The 13,158-nt window shown below is 46.1% G+C and overlaps 1 protein-coding gene across 1 annotated transcript in view; it reads right to left on the bottom strand.

Moving 5' to 3' along the window:
- Nucleotides 1–416: 416 nt before the first annotated feature.
- The window catches only part of UTS2B (urotensin 2B), a 31,498-nt gene continuing 18,756 nt past the window's right edge, over nucleotides 417–13,158 (bottom strand). The window contains exons 3-5 of the mRNA XM_086944968.1: nucleotides 4,956–4,993; nucleotides 3,027–3,120; nucleotides 417–549 (exon numbers count right to left, since the gene is read on the bottom strand). Of these exons, the coding sequence (XP_086801094.1) occupies nucleotides 524–549; nucleotides 3,027–3,120; nucleotides 4,956–4,993 (158 nt within the window). The 3' untranslated portion in view covers nucleotides 417–523. The remainder of the gene's footprint in view (nucleotides 550–3,026; nucleotides 3,121–4,955; nucleotides 4,994–13,158) is intronic.

Genomic DNA, 13,158 nt, shown 5'->3' on the forward strand with positions numbered 1-13,158 from the left:
GCTATAAATTAACGACTCGCATTACATTACCACTTTAAAGTTAAACATTTTAGCTTTAAAACAATAATGTAATGCACATCGGCAAGAATTTAGTTAATGTAGTTTTACCCGTGTATGCACCCACCATCCATTCACCACTCTGCATAGCTGGAAGCCGCCACTGACTGAGGATAGCATGAACACACCCTTGTCAGGTCTAGAGAGGGAGAGTCCCTATAAAAACAACACAAAATGTCCCACAATGTGGTCCTCCGTGTGATACCACAAAGGTAATAATAATCCTATGTTCAAAGCGCGCTTTGTACCAGAGATAGACCACTGCTGAAGGTGACCTGTGGGGGTCCCTGCATGTTCATTCACTCACACAGTCACAAAGGAAATCAAAAGACATCACAGATGATTTACAAAAATAACGTTGCAGCTATCCGCTTTATGTCGATGTTAGCTATGGATACAATCATTGCACACACGAAAAGCACGGCCTTCTTGGGCGGAGTTTGATCTGTGCAGTTTGAGGGGATCTTCAGACGCAGTACTTCCAGAAGCAGGCTGCAAAAAGAGCAGAAGCAAAAGTTACTGATGGTGCAAAGCATGTCCTCTCCTTAGAATGTTTAAAGTCTTGCTTTGGGGGCTGTCCAGAAGACCTCATTTATACATTTATTCAAGTGCTCTAAAATTCACAAAATGAAATTCAGTGAACGGTGGGCTTCGGGTCAACACTCTTCAGCCACTGGCTTTCATGTGTTTTCAAGGATTCGCCATTGTTTTCCCATCAAGGCCGGTGTTAGCCAGTGTATGGATGCTAACAGTGTTCCAGTTGGATTCGATTAAGAGAACAAATAAAAACACAAATAAGCCTTGAAGAAGTCTCGTGGAGACGAAACGCGTTGCGTCGGCTATGATTTTGTATTGTGTTTTGAAATAATCGAATGAAACATCATCAATCAAAAATATAATAAAAGAAGAAGAAAGCTTTTCATAACAGAAGTCTCTAACAAATTCTTTCTTGGGAGTTTATCCGTTGTGACTATGAATGTTTTTGATCTTGAGAATTATTAATTGTGTTACATCATTCATGACAATTTAATATATGGGTAGGAGCTGAGCTTTCTTGAATCAGTGTTCCAGTTGTGTTCCCATTTTGGTGATGGAGCATCAAGTAGTCCTTCCTAGGCCAGAGCCACATCATCAACATGTTTTTGTATTTAAATCACTTTACCAGAAGCTGTAGGGAGCTCTCCAAGATGCTCTATGGAGGGGTTTGTTGCCTTGCACAATTAAATGGTTCATTTTCTTGCTAACTAAAAGTGGACCTTTCAGTAAGGTGGCCAGGTTCACCAACACCTGCATTTGTAATGTTACTGATCACTAGTCTTGTGCACAGCTCAAATTCAGAGAAACTCCAAAGCACATATATTACAGTGGCGACCCATCTGTGCTCCTAAAGGACCTTCTGCACGTCTGTTGTTATTGCACCATGAGTTATGTTCGCACCTGCAAGTGTTTTTGGCTCTAAATATGAATTGTGCTCATATAAGTTTTCGTCCTGGTGCAGTCATGACATTGGTGATTTTACGCCACCATATATTTCAACCAAATGTGACGTCATAGTGATGCACACATTTTACACCTGAAACAGCTTCCATCTTTTACACCTTACATGAAACACTGTAACATGGGGTGTTGCGCCACAGACCCACTTCCTCATGAGTGCTTGTAAACAAATAGTGAAGGTTAATCCTTCTTATATTGGTTATATTCATCTGCTCCCATCGTGCTGATACCTCGCCTCGTTTCACAAGACTGATCATGAAGCAGTGAAGGAAACAACAAACCTCGTGAACCCCTGTCCAATGAAAGCCGACTTAACTTACGTGGCACTTGTCTTGCCTTCTTTCAGCATTCCCTCTCTTGTTTTAGTCTGTATCAGTTTATTTTTGCCGATGCTGCAGCACTTTCTAAGCAGTTTCATTCAGGGCAAATTCAAAACCACTCTAACCTCTTTTTTCACCCTTTTTGGAAAATGCTGCATCAGTTTAACCCCTCCCAAATATTTTTCTGGAGTAGATTGAAGAGGGGGCGGTGCAACAAAATTCTGGATGGGTGGGTCTGCACTGCAGGGTTCCACTGCAAGATATTGAAACAAAAGCAGATCTCAGAGTTGTTTACCATGAAGGTGGGTATAGGGAGAGCGGGAGAGAGGGAGGAAAGAAAAGTCTGGCCCTGCAGTATCTCCTCTGCAAACCCAATAACTAGCAAAACACCTGCTCATTTATAGGAAACAAGTTACTCTGCAATTACTGCATTGCCTGCCCAGAGCAAATCCGGTGCCCCCTCCCTGACATAAGGCAGAGAGGAGGGTAGACTGGTTAATATAATGTGTCTTAAGGTAGAGAAGCTAGCCTTAGAGAGTCAAGAAGCAAGACAGGAGTGTACAAGCCCTGACATACCAAGTGAGAAGAGAAGCAGACAGAGCATGGGGTGCAAGGATGAGGGGAGAAGAATGTGTGCAGTGTTCTGTGCAGATAAGAGTTAAAGTCCCTGACAGACAGCTGCAATGATGTACCTACTGGCTGCTTGAGAGGTTGGCAGAGGTGGGTTAGAGTCAGTCCTCTACCAGGAGTGACTGCCCTTTGAGCTGACTGGACTTCTGGCTGCTTACAAACCTTGGCAAGTTGCTGGATCTCTGGATGCCTCAATGGGCAGGTCCACTCTTGTGTGGGTCTGTGAACCACCTGCAAAGCTCTCACAATCAGAAGAAGCCCCAACATCTACCACTCCTACACCTGAGGCAGGATGAGGGGCATCTTCAGCATGAAGTTCCTGGAGTCAATAATTTGAAAACAGTTGTTCTGTAAGCATCAGATGCACAGGGATCCGGGAGCGTGCAGGTAAGATCTGTATCCCTAGGTGGACGTGTTACTAGTGACCTGCCGGACTCAACATCTCACCACCAAAGAAGGATTGTGCATAAGCAGTGGTACATAGTGGTCTAGAGCTGAGATGCCTTCACCGACAACACCTACCTCGTTTTTTGGGATGTGATGGCGACAAGTCCTGGATACCGTAGGACGTCTCAGGAGATTTCCCCTGAAGAAGGTGTTCCTTCAGCCGTTCCAGCTGTTAAAAGTAAACACAGGGAGCAGTGAATCTACAGCCAGGGATACAGACATCAAAGCAGAGCAGGAACTGAGTCTAACTGAATCTCAGGTAGGATCAGCATGGGCTGTTGTGTGAAGAGTAGCCAAGGTGAACACGGACGAGTCTACCCCAGGGGCGGACTGGCACTGAAAACAGGCCCAGCACCAGAACAAAAGTGACTCGATTAATGAACAATAAGTGCCCATGTTTCCAAATCAGGCTAGTTTTGAACTTGTAAAGACGCGCCATAGGGGTATTATGGGAGGCAGCATCCAGTTCTGTTTCCTGTAGGCAATGTTTGTGGTAAAATCAAGGAAAGGAATAATACAATCAGCCCATCTGGCCATGAAACAGGCCCTCAAACTGCTAAAAAAACAGCCCACACACTGACCTGTCAGACCAGCTCATTGGGCACCACCTGATTGCCCTCTAGGCCTGCCGGACGCTGGTCCACCCTGTCGCTTCATACAACTCCAATGTTAGTATGCACCTGTGCATGTAAGGGCAGATGGACACCCTGGTTCGATACATATAGAACAAGCAGCAACTCGTCCTCCGGTTTTCAGAACATTTCCTGATAACCCATTGTTTACCTTACCAATATGGCGCCTGCATTGCCTGTTTTCTTTTTGTTTGCTCAGAGGGCTGGCAGCCATTAACAACGAGCCAATCCTGTCAACAGGGCTGACCATGGGGTCACTGGCCTGCAGGGGCAGTCCCTAGACTCTCCTTGGGGTCACTCCACATCCGGTGTGGACCAACTCTTGACATTTTCAGACACTCCAAAATAGTTCTCACCTGCCATGTCACACCTAAAATAGGAAAGAAGGCCCCGCCTTCGAGTACTGGAACGCTAAGGACAGTCACTGATCTCTTTTTCAGATTGGTCATCATGACTGACAGATAATAGCTCTAGACAGGATGCAGAGGAAGAGCTTTAGAGATGCTTGGAAAACAAGAGACCATTCACCCCTCTCCCCTGACCACCCTCTCCCCCTTGCAGGAGCGAAGGTACCTGGTCTCCGGTTCTGTCTTTTCTCTCATTTATGCACCCACCCATGAAATGCACTTACCACCCTGCTACTACTGAAGAGATGCTTTTTGTTTCTTGTAAGGGGTGTCCAACGTGAGTCGAAAAGGGCCGGACAAAAGCCACGTTTTTCGGATATCCAGGTGAAATAAATGTTTATAATTTATTCTTAATAAGAATTATTTGCATTCTGAACATCTGACAGGACTCAGCCCTCAAGGAACACTGTCACACAACTCTGGGAACCACCCTGACATGTTTCTGTGTCCACCAAATTTAGAGTGATCAATACAATCTCATTAAAGAATGTATGTACTTGAAATTTATATTAAGACAAATGTAAATAGATCTTTATTAGCAAGAAAAGGCCAGGGCCCAAAGTTTATTTTCCGCTGATTGGCTGGGTTGCCAGACTGCGAGACTGCCTACATTTGAGTCCACCTTATGCCACTTCCATCCACCACCCCACACTTCCTGTTTCTTACTCATACTCTTGCAGGTTGTTTTTATTCCCTTTATGGGTTTGTCATTGTTTTCCTATTATTTTCTTCCTCCTTTTTTAGCCCCTTTTTACAGTTTTTTTGTATTTCTGCTCCTTATTCTTTTTCCCTTTTCTGCCTTTCGCGGTCAACGTGTGGTGATGCAAATAAAGTACTGATCCTTATGAGTGCCAGGACCCAGTACCTTCAACCAGGGGCACAGAGGAGGCTATGATCGCTCATAAAATGGAGATAACTCTCACAGCAACATCTGACACAGACACACAGCTGTACTCGACTCTTACCTGCTCCAGCTGTTCCACTTTGTTCGCCATTTCCAGTTCTGCAAACACAAAAAATACTGTTACCAAGGTTTGGGCTATTTCTTGCTATGTGTTTGGCTAAACATTAGTGGCATGGAGTGGGGTGGGGTAGATTGGAGTAGGGTAGATTAGGGTAGAGAAGAAACAGAGTAGCAAGGATTGGGGTAGACTGGTGTCGCATGGAGTGGGAGAGATTGTTTTAGAGTGGGGCATTTTGTAGTGGGGTATATTGGGGTAGAGTGAGTTAGACTGGAGTGGGGCAGAATGTAGTGGTGTTGAATGGGGCAGATTGAGTGGAGAAAATGGGAGTAGATTGGAATCAAGTGGGTACATTGGAGCGGAGTGGGGTAGATTGGAGTGGAATAAGGTGGGGTGGATTGGAGTGGGGTAGATTCGGGTGGATTGGGGTAGATAATAGTAGATTTAGGTGGATTGCAGTAGATAGGAGTGCAGTAGATCAGGGTATATTGGGGTAGAGTGGAGTTAGGTATATTGGGGTAGATGGGAATGGGCTAGATTGATGAAGAGTGGAGTGTGGTGGATTAGGGTAAATTGGAGTTACATTGGGTTGGCTAGAGTGGGGTAGATTGAATTAGGGTACTTGGAGTATGGTAGGATTAAAGTAGGGTAGGTTTGCATGGAGTGGGGTAGGTAGGAGTGGATTGGGGTAGATTGGAGTGGACTGAGGCACTTAGGGCGGAGTAGATTATGTGGAATAGAGTTAGGTAGATTGGAATTAAGTGGGGTAGATTGGGGTAGATTGGAATGGGATAGAATGGAGTGGGGCATTTCAAAGTGTGGTAGATTCATGTGGAGTTTGGGAGGGTAGGTTGGAGTAGATTGGAGTGGAATAGATTGGAGTGAGGTAGATTTGAGTGGAGTAGTTTGGGCTAGACTAAAGGAGGGTAGATTGGGGTGGAGTGGGTTATATTGGAGTGGAGTAGATCGGAGTGGGATAGATTGGAGTGAAGTGGTGTGGGGTAGCGTGGAGTGTAGTAGATTGGAATAGAGTGGAGTGGGTTATATTAGAGTGGAGTAGATTGGATGGATTCCAGTAGGGTAGACTGAAGTGGACTAGAGTGGGGTTGAGCAGAGTGGGTACATTGGAGTGGATGGGTTACAATGGGGTAGATTGGAATGGTAGATTGCAGTGGAGTGGGATAGATTGGAGTGGAGTAGTTTGGGCTAGACTGAGTGGGTTAGATTGAGGTGAAGTGGGTTAGATTGGAGTGGAGTGGAGTAGATCGGAGTGGGATAGATTGAAGTGAAGTGGAGTGGGGTAGAGTGGAGTGTGGTAGATTGGGCTAGAATGGAGTGAGTTAGATTAGAGTGGAGTAGATTGGGTGGATTAGAGTATAGTAGAGTGAAGTGGGGTAGATTTGGTGGATTGCATTAGGGTACAGTGGAGTAGGGTAGACAGGAGTGGATTAGAGTGGAGTGGAGTAGATTGGATGGATTAGAGTGTGGTAGTTTGGAATGGTAGATTGCAGTGGAGTGGGGTAGATTGGAGTGAAGTAGAGTGGGGTAGGTAGGCTTGGGGTAGATTGGAGTGGGGTAGTATAATGTTGGGTAGAATGGAGCGGAGTGGTGTGGAGTGGAGGGGTGTAGAATAGAGGCAAGTCGTAAAGTGTCTTACAGTGGAGTGGCACGGTACAGAGTGGAAGAGGGTAGCATGGAGCAGAGTTGTAGAGTGAAGTGGTGTACTGTAAAGTGGGTAGGTATGGTGTTGTAGTGCACTGCAAAGTACTGACAACAAATTTCCAATTGAAAAAGATCATTACATTTGCACAGACAAGCAGTTTTACTGCCCCAAATGATAATGTGTGGTAATGTCATCAGATAGAGTATTGATTTGTTTTGATCGTATTAAAATATTTGTTTCCACCACACTTAAAAAAAAGGGATTCATTTCTACTGTTCTCATTCTAATGTATTCGGAAATATCAGCACAGTTAATTTTTGTTGTGTGCTAGAAAAGATAACATCCTACAGCCTGTCCTCTCGCATCCAAACTCAGCAGATGGATTGTCACATAAATTCTCTCACTTTGAAGTCAGTGAAAGAAAAGTAAATACCAAGTGCCCTCGGAATACGAAGCCTGACATTTGTCCTCTGTCTTTGAATGCACAGCAAAGGAGACAAGATAAGAGCAAGATTTAAAGGCCTATTTACAGATAGCTACATGGAAGAGGTGTGGCGCAGTGGCCAGGGCGACCGACCCGAACGCTGGGGATCACGGTTCGATCACCGGTGGCAGGGGTCTGCCCAGCACCATGTGACTCTGGGCAACAGCTTGCTTAATCTTCCCGACGGCCCCCAGCGCCGGGAAACCTACTACGGGTAGCTGTGCGCTTTACAAACATAGGATTATTATTATTATTATTATTATTATTACTACTTCACAGGAGACAGAAAGTCAAGCTGGACAGTCTAGAACAACAAGCAAAGGACAGCGCCAGCTAGGAAAGATGCACTCTGTTAGGAGGCTTAACAAAAAGATAAAATAAGTCCCAAAAGTGTGAAGAGTATAAGGACACAAGGACTTGACCATGCCCTCGAGGTGGGTAACATGCAAGAAGAGGAGAGTGGCGACTGCAGAACTGACAGCAGGAAGTAAGCAATTGAGAGCGGGTGTGAAGCCCACTTTTGGTAAGTAATGGGAAGGCTCCAATCCCACGACCAGTAAACAAAATGCCTTGAAGAGGCAGCGCAGGCGCTGTCTACGCGAGACCCAAAATGAAACATTTGAACTAATAAGAATAATAAGACAAAGAAATGAAATAGTAGATTAGCCTTTGCTCTGTTGAAGTGTCCGTCAAATGATGGTGGGTCAGCCCACAGGCTACATTCATAGCATGGGGTAATGTACTAGCCCCCTTCAGGTATTGGTTAGTTTGGAATGTCAATCACCTTTTAGACCCATCCACTGGACACCCTTTTCGTCTGGAGAGCCAAGGGGTGTGAGAGGTGTCATTTGGCCTCTTTACTGTGAGTCTGCAGAGAACGCGAGGGGCTCTGACAGGCGCCAATGGAGTCAGATGGCTACAGCTGCAGCATTTAGGGGCCATAGAAGGGCTGGTGGTCAAGAAAAGCAGCTACTTCCTGGCCACACTGTCTTAGGTCAGACGTATCTGCGAGGCCTTGTGTTACAGAGTGTACTTAGCATAAATGTTTCCACCAGAGAACCACAGCCTCCCACAGACCCCTGGTGCATGCAGCAGGGCTGTGCTCCCAGCTCCTGGAAGCTGACCAGACAACCTGCTGCCAATCCCTTTTCCTGAAGCATAGTCCAGAACCGAACTAAAGCCATTCAGAGCCTCCTGTTCTCCCAGAGAGAAAGTCAGACACCATCAAGGTCCATTTCTCAGGGGAGTTCCTGTTGCCACGTTTCTAATTCGGTCATTTCTAGCAGGCTGCTGATGTCATGAAGGTCGGTGTCTCAGCGTCTAATGCACCTGTTCCAGGTTCAAATCTCAGCAGCCCCACTCAATCTTTTATCCTTCTGAGGTTGATAAAATGAGTATCAATGGTCCCTACTGGTATCCTCACTTGCCTCATGGTCACAGGTTCAAATCTCAGCGTGTCCACTCAGTCTTTCATCCTTCCAAGGTTCGTAAAATGAGTACCAAGCAACAATGAAAATACGTGATTCGTGAATGCTTACGTTCTAAGCAGAGCACTCTACTAGGTCATTCTTTTTTACATGGCGAGTACTTTGCCGCCCCCCTCCCTCATCCAGCCCCCCCCCCCAAACTCATTCCAGCCTCTCTACTGGGGGACTCCTTTTGAATGCAGAGGGCCTGCCAGCCCCTCGGGATGGTGCCTCTTAAGAGACTACCATTTATTCAGCACAGGATGAAATGATGCGCTGCTTTTGTTCAAATCCCGGGATAATATCCCTGTGTGTGTCTCTTAGATGGCATCTTGTGAGACCAGTGCCTTAAGAGAAGGGGGTGCAGTACAGCCGGGTGTGCACCACCTGGTGAACTAACACAGGCATCGTGACACCCCCTTCTCTTAAGGCACTGGTGTCACAAGCAAGATGGTGCCCCATGAGGGCTGTCGTATGTGTGGATTCAAACATCTGTCGAACCCTCGGTAGGGGACAAGAAGATCTGAGCTGTGGTGGGAGATGCTGACAAGGCCTCAGTATGAATGGGCAAGAGAAGGCTCTTCTAATGTACTGGGTGCAGGAAAGTTAGATTAGGGGGAGGGGGGGGCGAGCTTCCAGGGTAGCATCTGCCAGGTTGTGGAATTCCCCCCCTGAACATATCAAGAGCTGAAATTCAAACTTGATTTGCCAGAGGCAGGTGATGACTTGGAGCCTGATTCACAAAAGTAATCTGAGACAAAATCCTAACTTTACGACTAGGATTTTGTCTCCTTTAAACTTGTTTGTCTTAAGTTTAACTTAAGACCAAAACTTAAGTTTAACGGCGCACAATCCTAACTTTAGTACTCGTAAATGCCTTCTGTGAATACCGAAAGTCATAAAGTTAGGATTTTGACTCAGATTACTTTTATGAATCGGGCCCTTGGTTATTTTCTTGCTAGTTTTCCTTTTGAGTTGCCTGGCCATTCTTGCATTCCTCTGTTTAGACCCCCTGGTCCCCCACTCCGGCGCTTCTTATCCGGTTCTGTGCTTTGATGCCTTCTAGTTTAATGCGCTTTTATACATTCAAATGACAAATTAAAATGTAGAGGACTTGAGGGGGGACAATCCAGGCACCTGGAAGGGTCCAAGGTGACCCAGGACATTACATATCTGGCAAGTGGTTTCCCTACTCGCCCCTGCGGCGAAGTTGACCCCTAGACCTCACCTCCTGTGACGTATACTCACTAGTCTCCGTGTGACCCTGGACTGCTGAGTCTGGGGGTTCACAGTCCTGTTTTGAGACAGTTGTCATCATGTTCCTACCGAGAAGGTGGGCTGGTGGTCCCCTCACTGGGGTGTCGGGATGCTGACTTATGTTGGGAGATGTGAACCCAAATGCTACAAGAATTTGCCATTTTGCGCCTCATCTTCGTTGTTCACTATAAGTGGGAGTAGAAAGTGTATTTCAGGCGCATGTTTGGTAGCGCTCAGCTGGCTGTGTGTCTGTGGTTCTGCACACACAGACCGCAGAGCTTCCTGCACACATCCTGCCAGAAGGGGGCTTTCCATGGCCTAGCATCATGAGACAAGACATGCTTCAGAAGAGCAAAGGATGGTGGAAACCACCCACGTAACACGCCCCCCTCTGGTGGAAGCTTGTCATTCTGCCCCAGAGTGGACTCAGAACTTCCCTCCCGCACCCACACATAAGGCGGGGGGCTACTCCTCCACACCAGTCTCACTTTATTCCATGTGCAACTGGGGGATCTTTTTATGGTCTGCTGGCCCAGTTTTTGCTGTTCATTTCCCTGATATTAAAACAAACATTGCCTGTAGCAAGCTCAAATCCATGCATTCTTCCATATCTCAAAAACCACTTATATATTGTGTCATTACAAGTTCAAAACTGTCCCAATTTGCAAACATGGGCCACATGTTTAGCTAGCTAATTCACCAGGGGTCTCTTTTATTTCTATTTTCTTGCCTGGGTCTATTTTCGGTCCCAGTCCGACCCTGGACATTCCTTCCTGTTCCTGCAAAGGCTGTCTCCATTCACTCCTCTCCCCTCCTAGGCCTGTCACTGTAAGTCCACCTATGGTGACAACAGGTTGCCTTTGACCTGGCACTGCAGACGCTCACACTCATACACACCTGTGGTGTCGAGAGTCCTAAAGTCAAGGATTGTTGGTTGTTTGAGCTTCACATGGCTTCAGTTCACATTCAGACTAATAACTGACTCACAAACAAGAAATATTTGCAGAAAGAACTTTTAGGTCTTACTGGGGACAGCCTTATAACTCTTCTATGGCTAAAGCATCATAAAATGTTTAAAGTCTGTGTATTTTGGGGGTGCCCACCATTGAGACTCTGTGATTGGTGCCATTGGATAGAGCGTTCGTCTTACGTCATTGTTGCACTAGCAAGTAATAAAAAGCAAAATATGGAGTTTACAAGTGTGCTGTAAATATCAGAAATGCATGAAAGGTAAAAATGTATGGCTAGATTTATCAAGGTATTTCATTGACCTTGTATCACACACGATATCACCAGGGCAACGCAATCCCGAAGTCAGATTCACCACGCCAAGGAAACCCACCTTTCATGGCCCTGCAGTGCTTGGTAAGTCAGTAATAACGCAGGGCTAGTCTCTTCCTTGTGTTACTCTGTACTGCGAAGGCATTCCATGGCTGGAGCATTGGTGTCCCCCATGGATTTTGGGACATTCTCAGAATTATGAATGAAAAAAAGAGAGAGGGGGCCCAGATTTTCCATGAGTGATAGATCTGGGAATGCGTCAAAATGCTACGCCCTCCCAGGGGAGGTGTATCAAAGAGAAATATGTTGATTTTTCCTTGTTTTTTTACCTTTGTTGCACGCCTCTGAGGATGGGATTTGTGCAGGTGTCTCTTCCTGCACAAAAGCAATCCTTCCTACAATGCAGGAACCTTTGCACCACGGCGCAAGGCAGCCAGCGTTGGCACAAGCTAGCACTAGGAGATGGAGGAATGTGGCATATATTGGTAAATATGGTGCAATCCTGCCCTCTCCCTCTAATGCGGTGCAACGCATCAAGGTGTCTTGCTGATTTGCGTTGCGTAGTACGAAAGTTTGATCAATCTGAACCTTAGTCTGAAAGATGAATTATGAAACTTTTTGATTTGCCGCACTAAACCAGGTATTTGTAAAGAGCAAACTAATCTCCAGTAAGGGCCTCAAGGCGCTGGGGGCCGTCGGGGAGATTAAGCGAGCTATTGCTCAGAGTCACAGGGTGTGTGGCTGAGCTGTGCTGATGCCAGAAATCGAACCGTGAGCCTTGTGCTCCGGAGTCAGCTGCCCTGGCCGCTGCGCCACACCTTCATGATATGCACGCGGTGGGGCCAGTGTGGGAAGTTTCCAAAGAGGCCAGTGAAGCTGAGCAGAAATTGTTTCCATGTAAGGCAGGAGAGACCTGCGTCTAAAGCTGCTGGTTCGCTCAGTGCAGTTTCAGCAAAGGACTGATGGGGGGGTTTCTGGAGGCAAAGTCGCGTAGCCAGTCCCCTACTATAACAAGAACCTGGAGTTGTCCTACCCTTGTGGCGTACTTGCTATTGCAAGCAGACTCAACTTCCTGTTTAATGATGAGGATTCCCTTTTCCACAAGGAACCAGAGGAATTCTTCCTACAGCACAGTCAACAAGCATGGGTCAATGTCCACCCCAAGCGCATCCCAGCAGCACCTTCTAACCAAGATGTCAACGCCATTTCATTTATGCCTTCAAACCAGGAGAAGCTTTCAAATTAGGATGTGTATTTCCGAAAGATCTGTCAACCTCAGGAAGTTTTTCTCAGGAAGTTTTCTGTCAGCAGGGGAATTGTAAGCGATCATTCAGGGGAATTGTAAGTGCGCTACTCACCCGTGAGGGTCTCAAGGTGCTGAGTGGTAACTTCGGGGAACAGAGGAGCTTTCCTTTTGTCTACTTTCTTGATGGCTTACCAGGGAGCTTACAAGGAGCTCCGCAGTCTACGCAGTCCATGTTGTTAATCAGAAGGCACCATCAGGCAAGACTCATTCAGCTAAAGATGTACTTAGTCCTAAAGCACAGAGGTTTAGGGCTGTACTTTCAAGGTTTCTTTGCTCAGACCACTTTTCAAATAATTTAGGTCATCCTACAGTGCCTCGAATCAAAGGTCTTTTAGTGAGCAGATTTTTTTTTGGGTACTGCAGACAATTGTACATTTCCTAGAATAAATCCCCATCGCCTTCTGCCACGACTCTGGGGTCTTTTCCAGCCCGGGTGTGTGATTAATGCAGATCAAAATGCCCTACATAGACCGGAGGGTCTTCTGGAGCCCAGGGTTTCATAGTATGATACATGAATATATCTCATTGTACAGTATCCATGCTCTAAAGTCTTCACAAGCCTGGGTGGTCACTCAATAATACGGCTCCTTGTAAAGTACCTGTCATCTAATGTCTCCTCAAGACCAGGCTTCAATCTAATAATAAAGGTCACCATACATGATCTAAATTAGAATGTCTTTTCCACCTCAGGTTCTTGTCTGATATTAAAAGTTGTCATAAAGCACCTAAACTGGAAGGCCATGTCAATC

The sequence above is a fragment of the Lissotriton vulgaris genome, chromosome 11 (genome assembly GCF_964263255.1).
Source record: "Lissotriton vulgaris chromosome 11, aLisVul1.2, whole genome shotgun sequence".
In the NCBI taxonomy this organism is placed as follows: Eukaryota; Metazoa; Chordata; class Amphibia; order Caudata; family Salamandridae; genus Lissotriton; species Lissotriton vulgaris.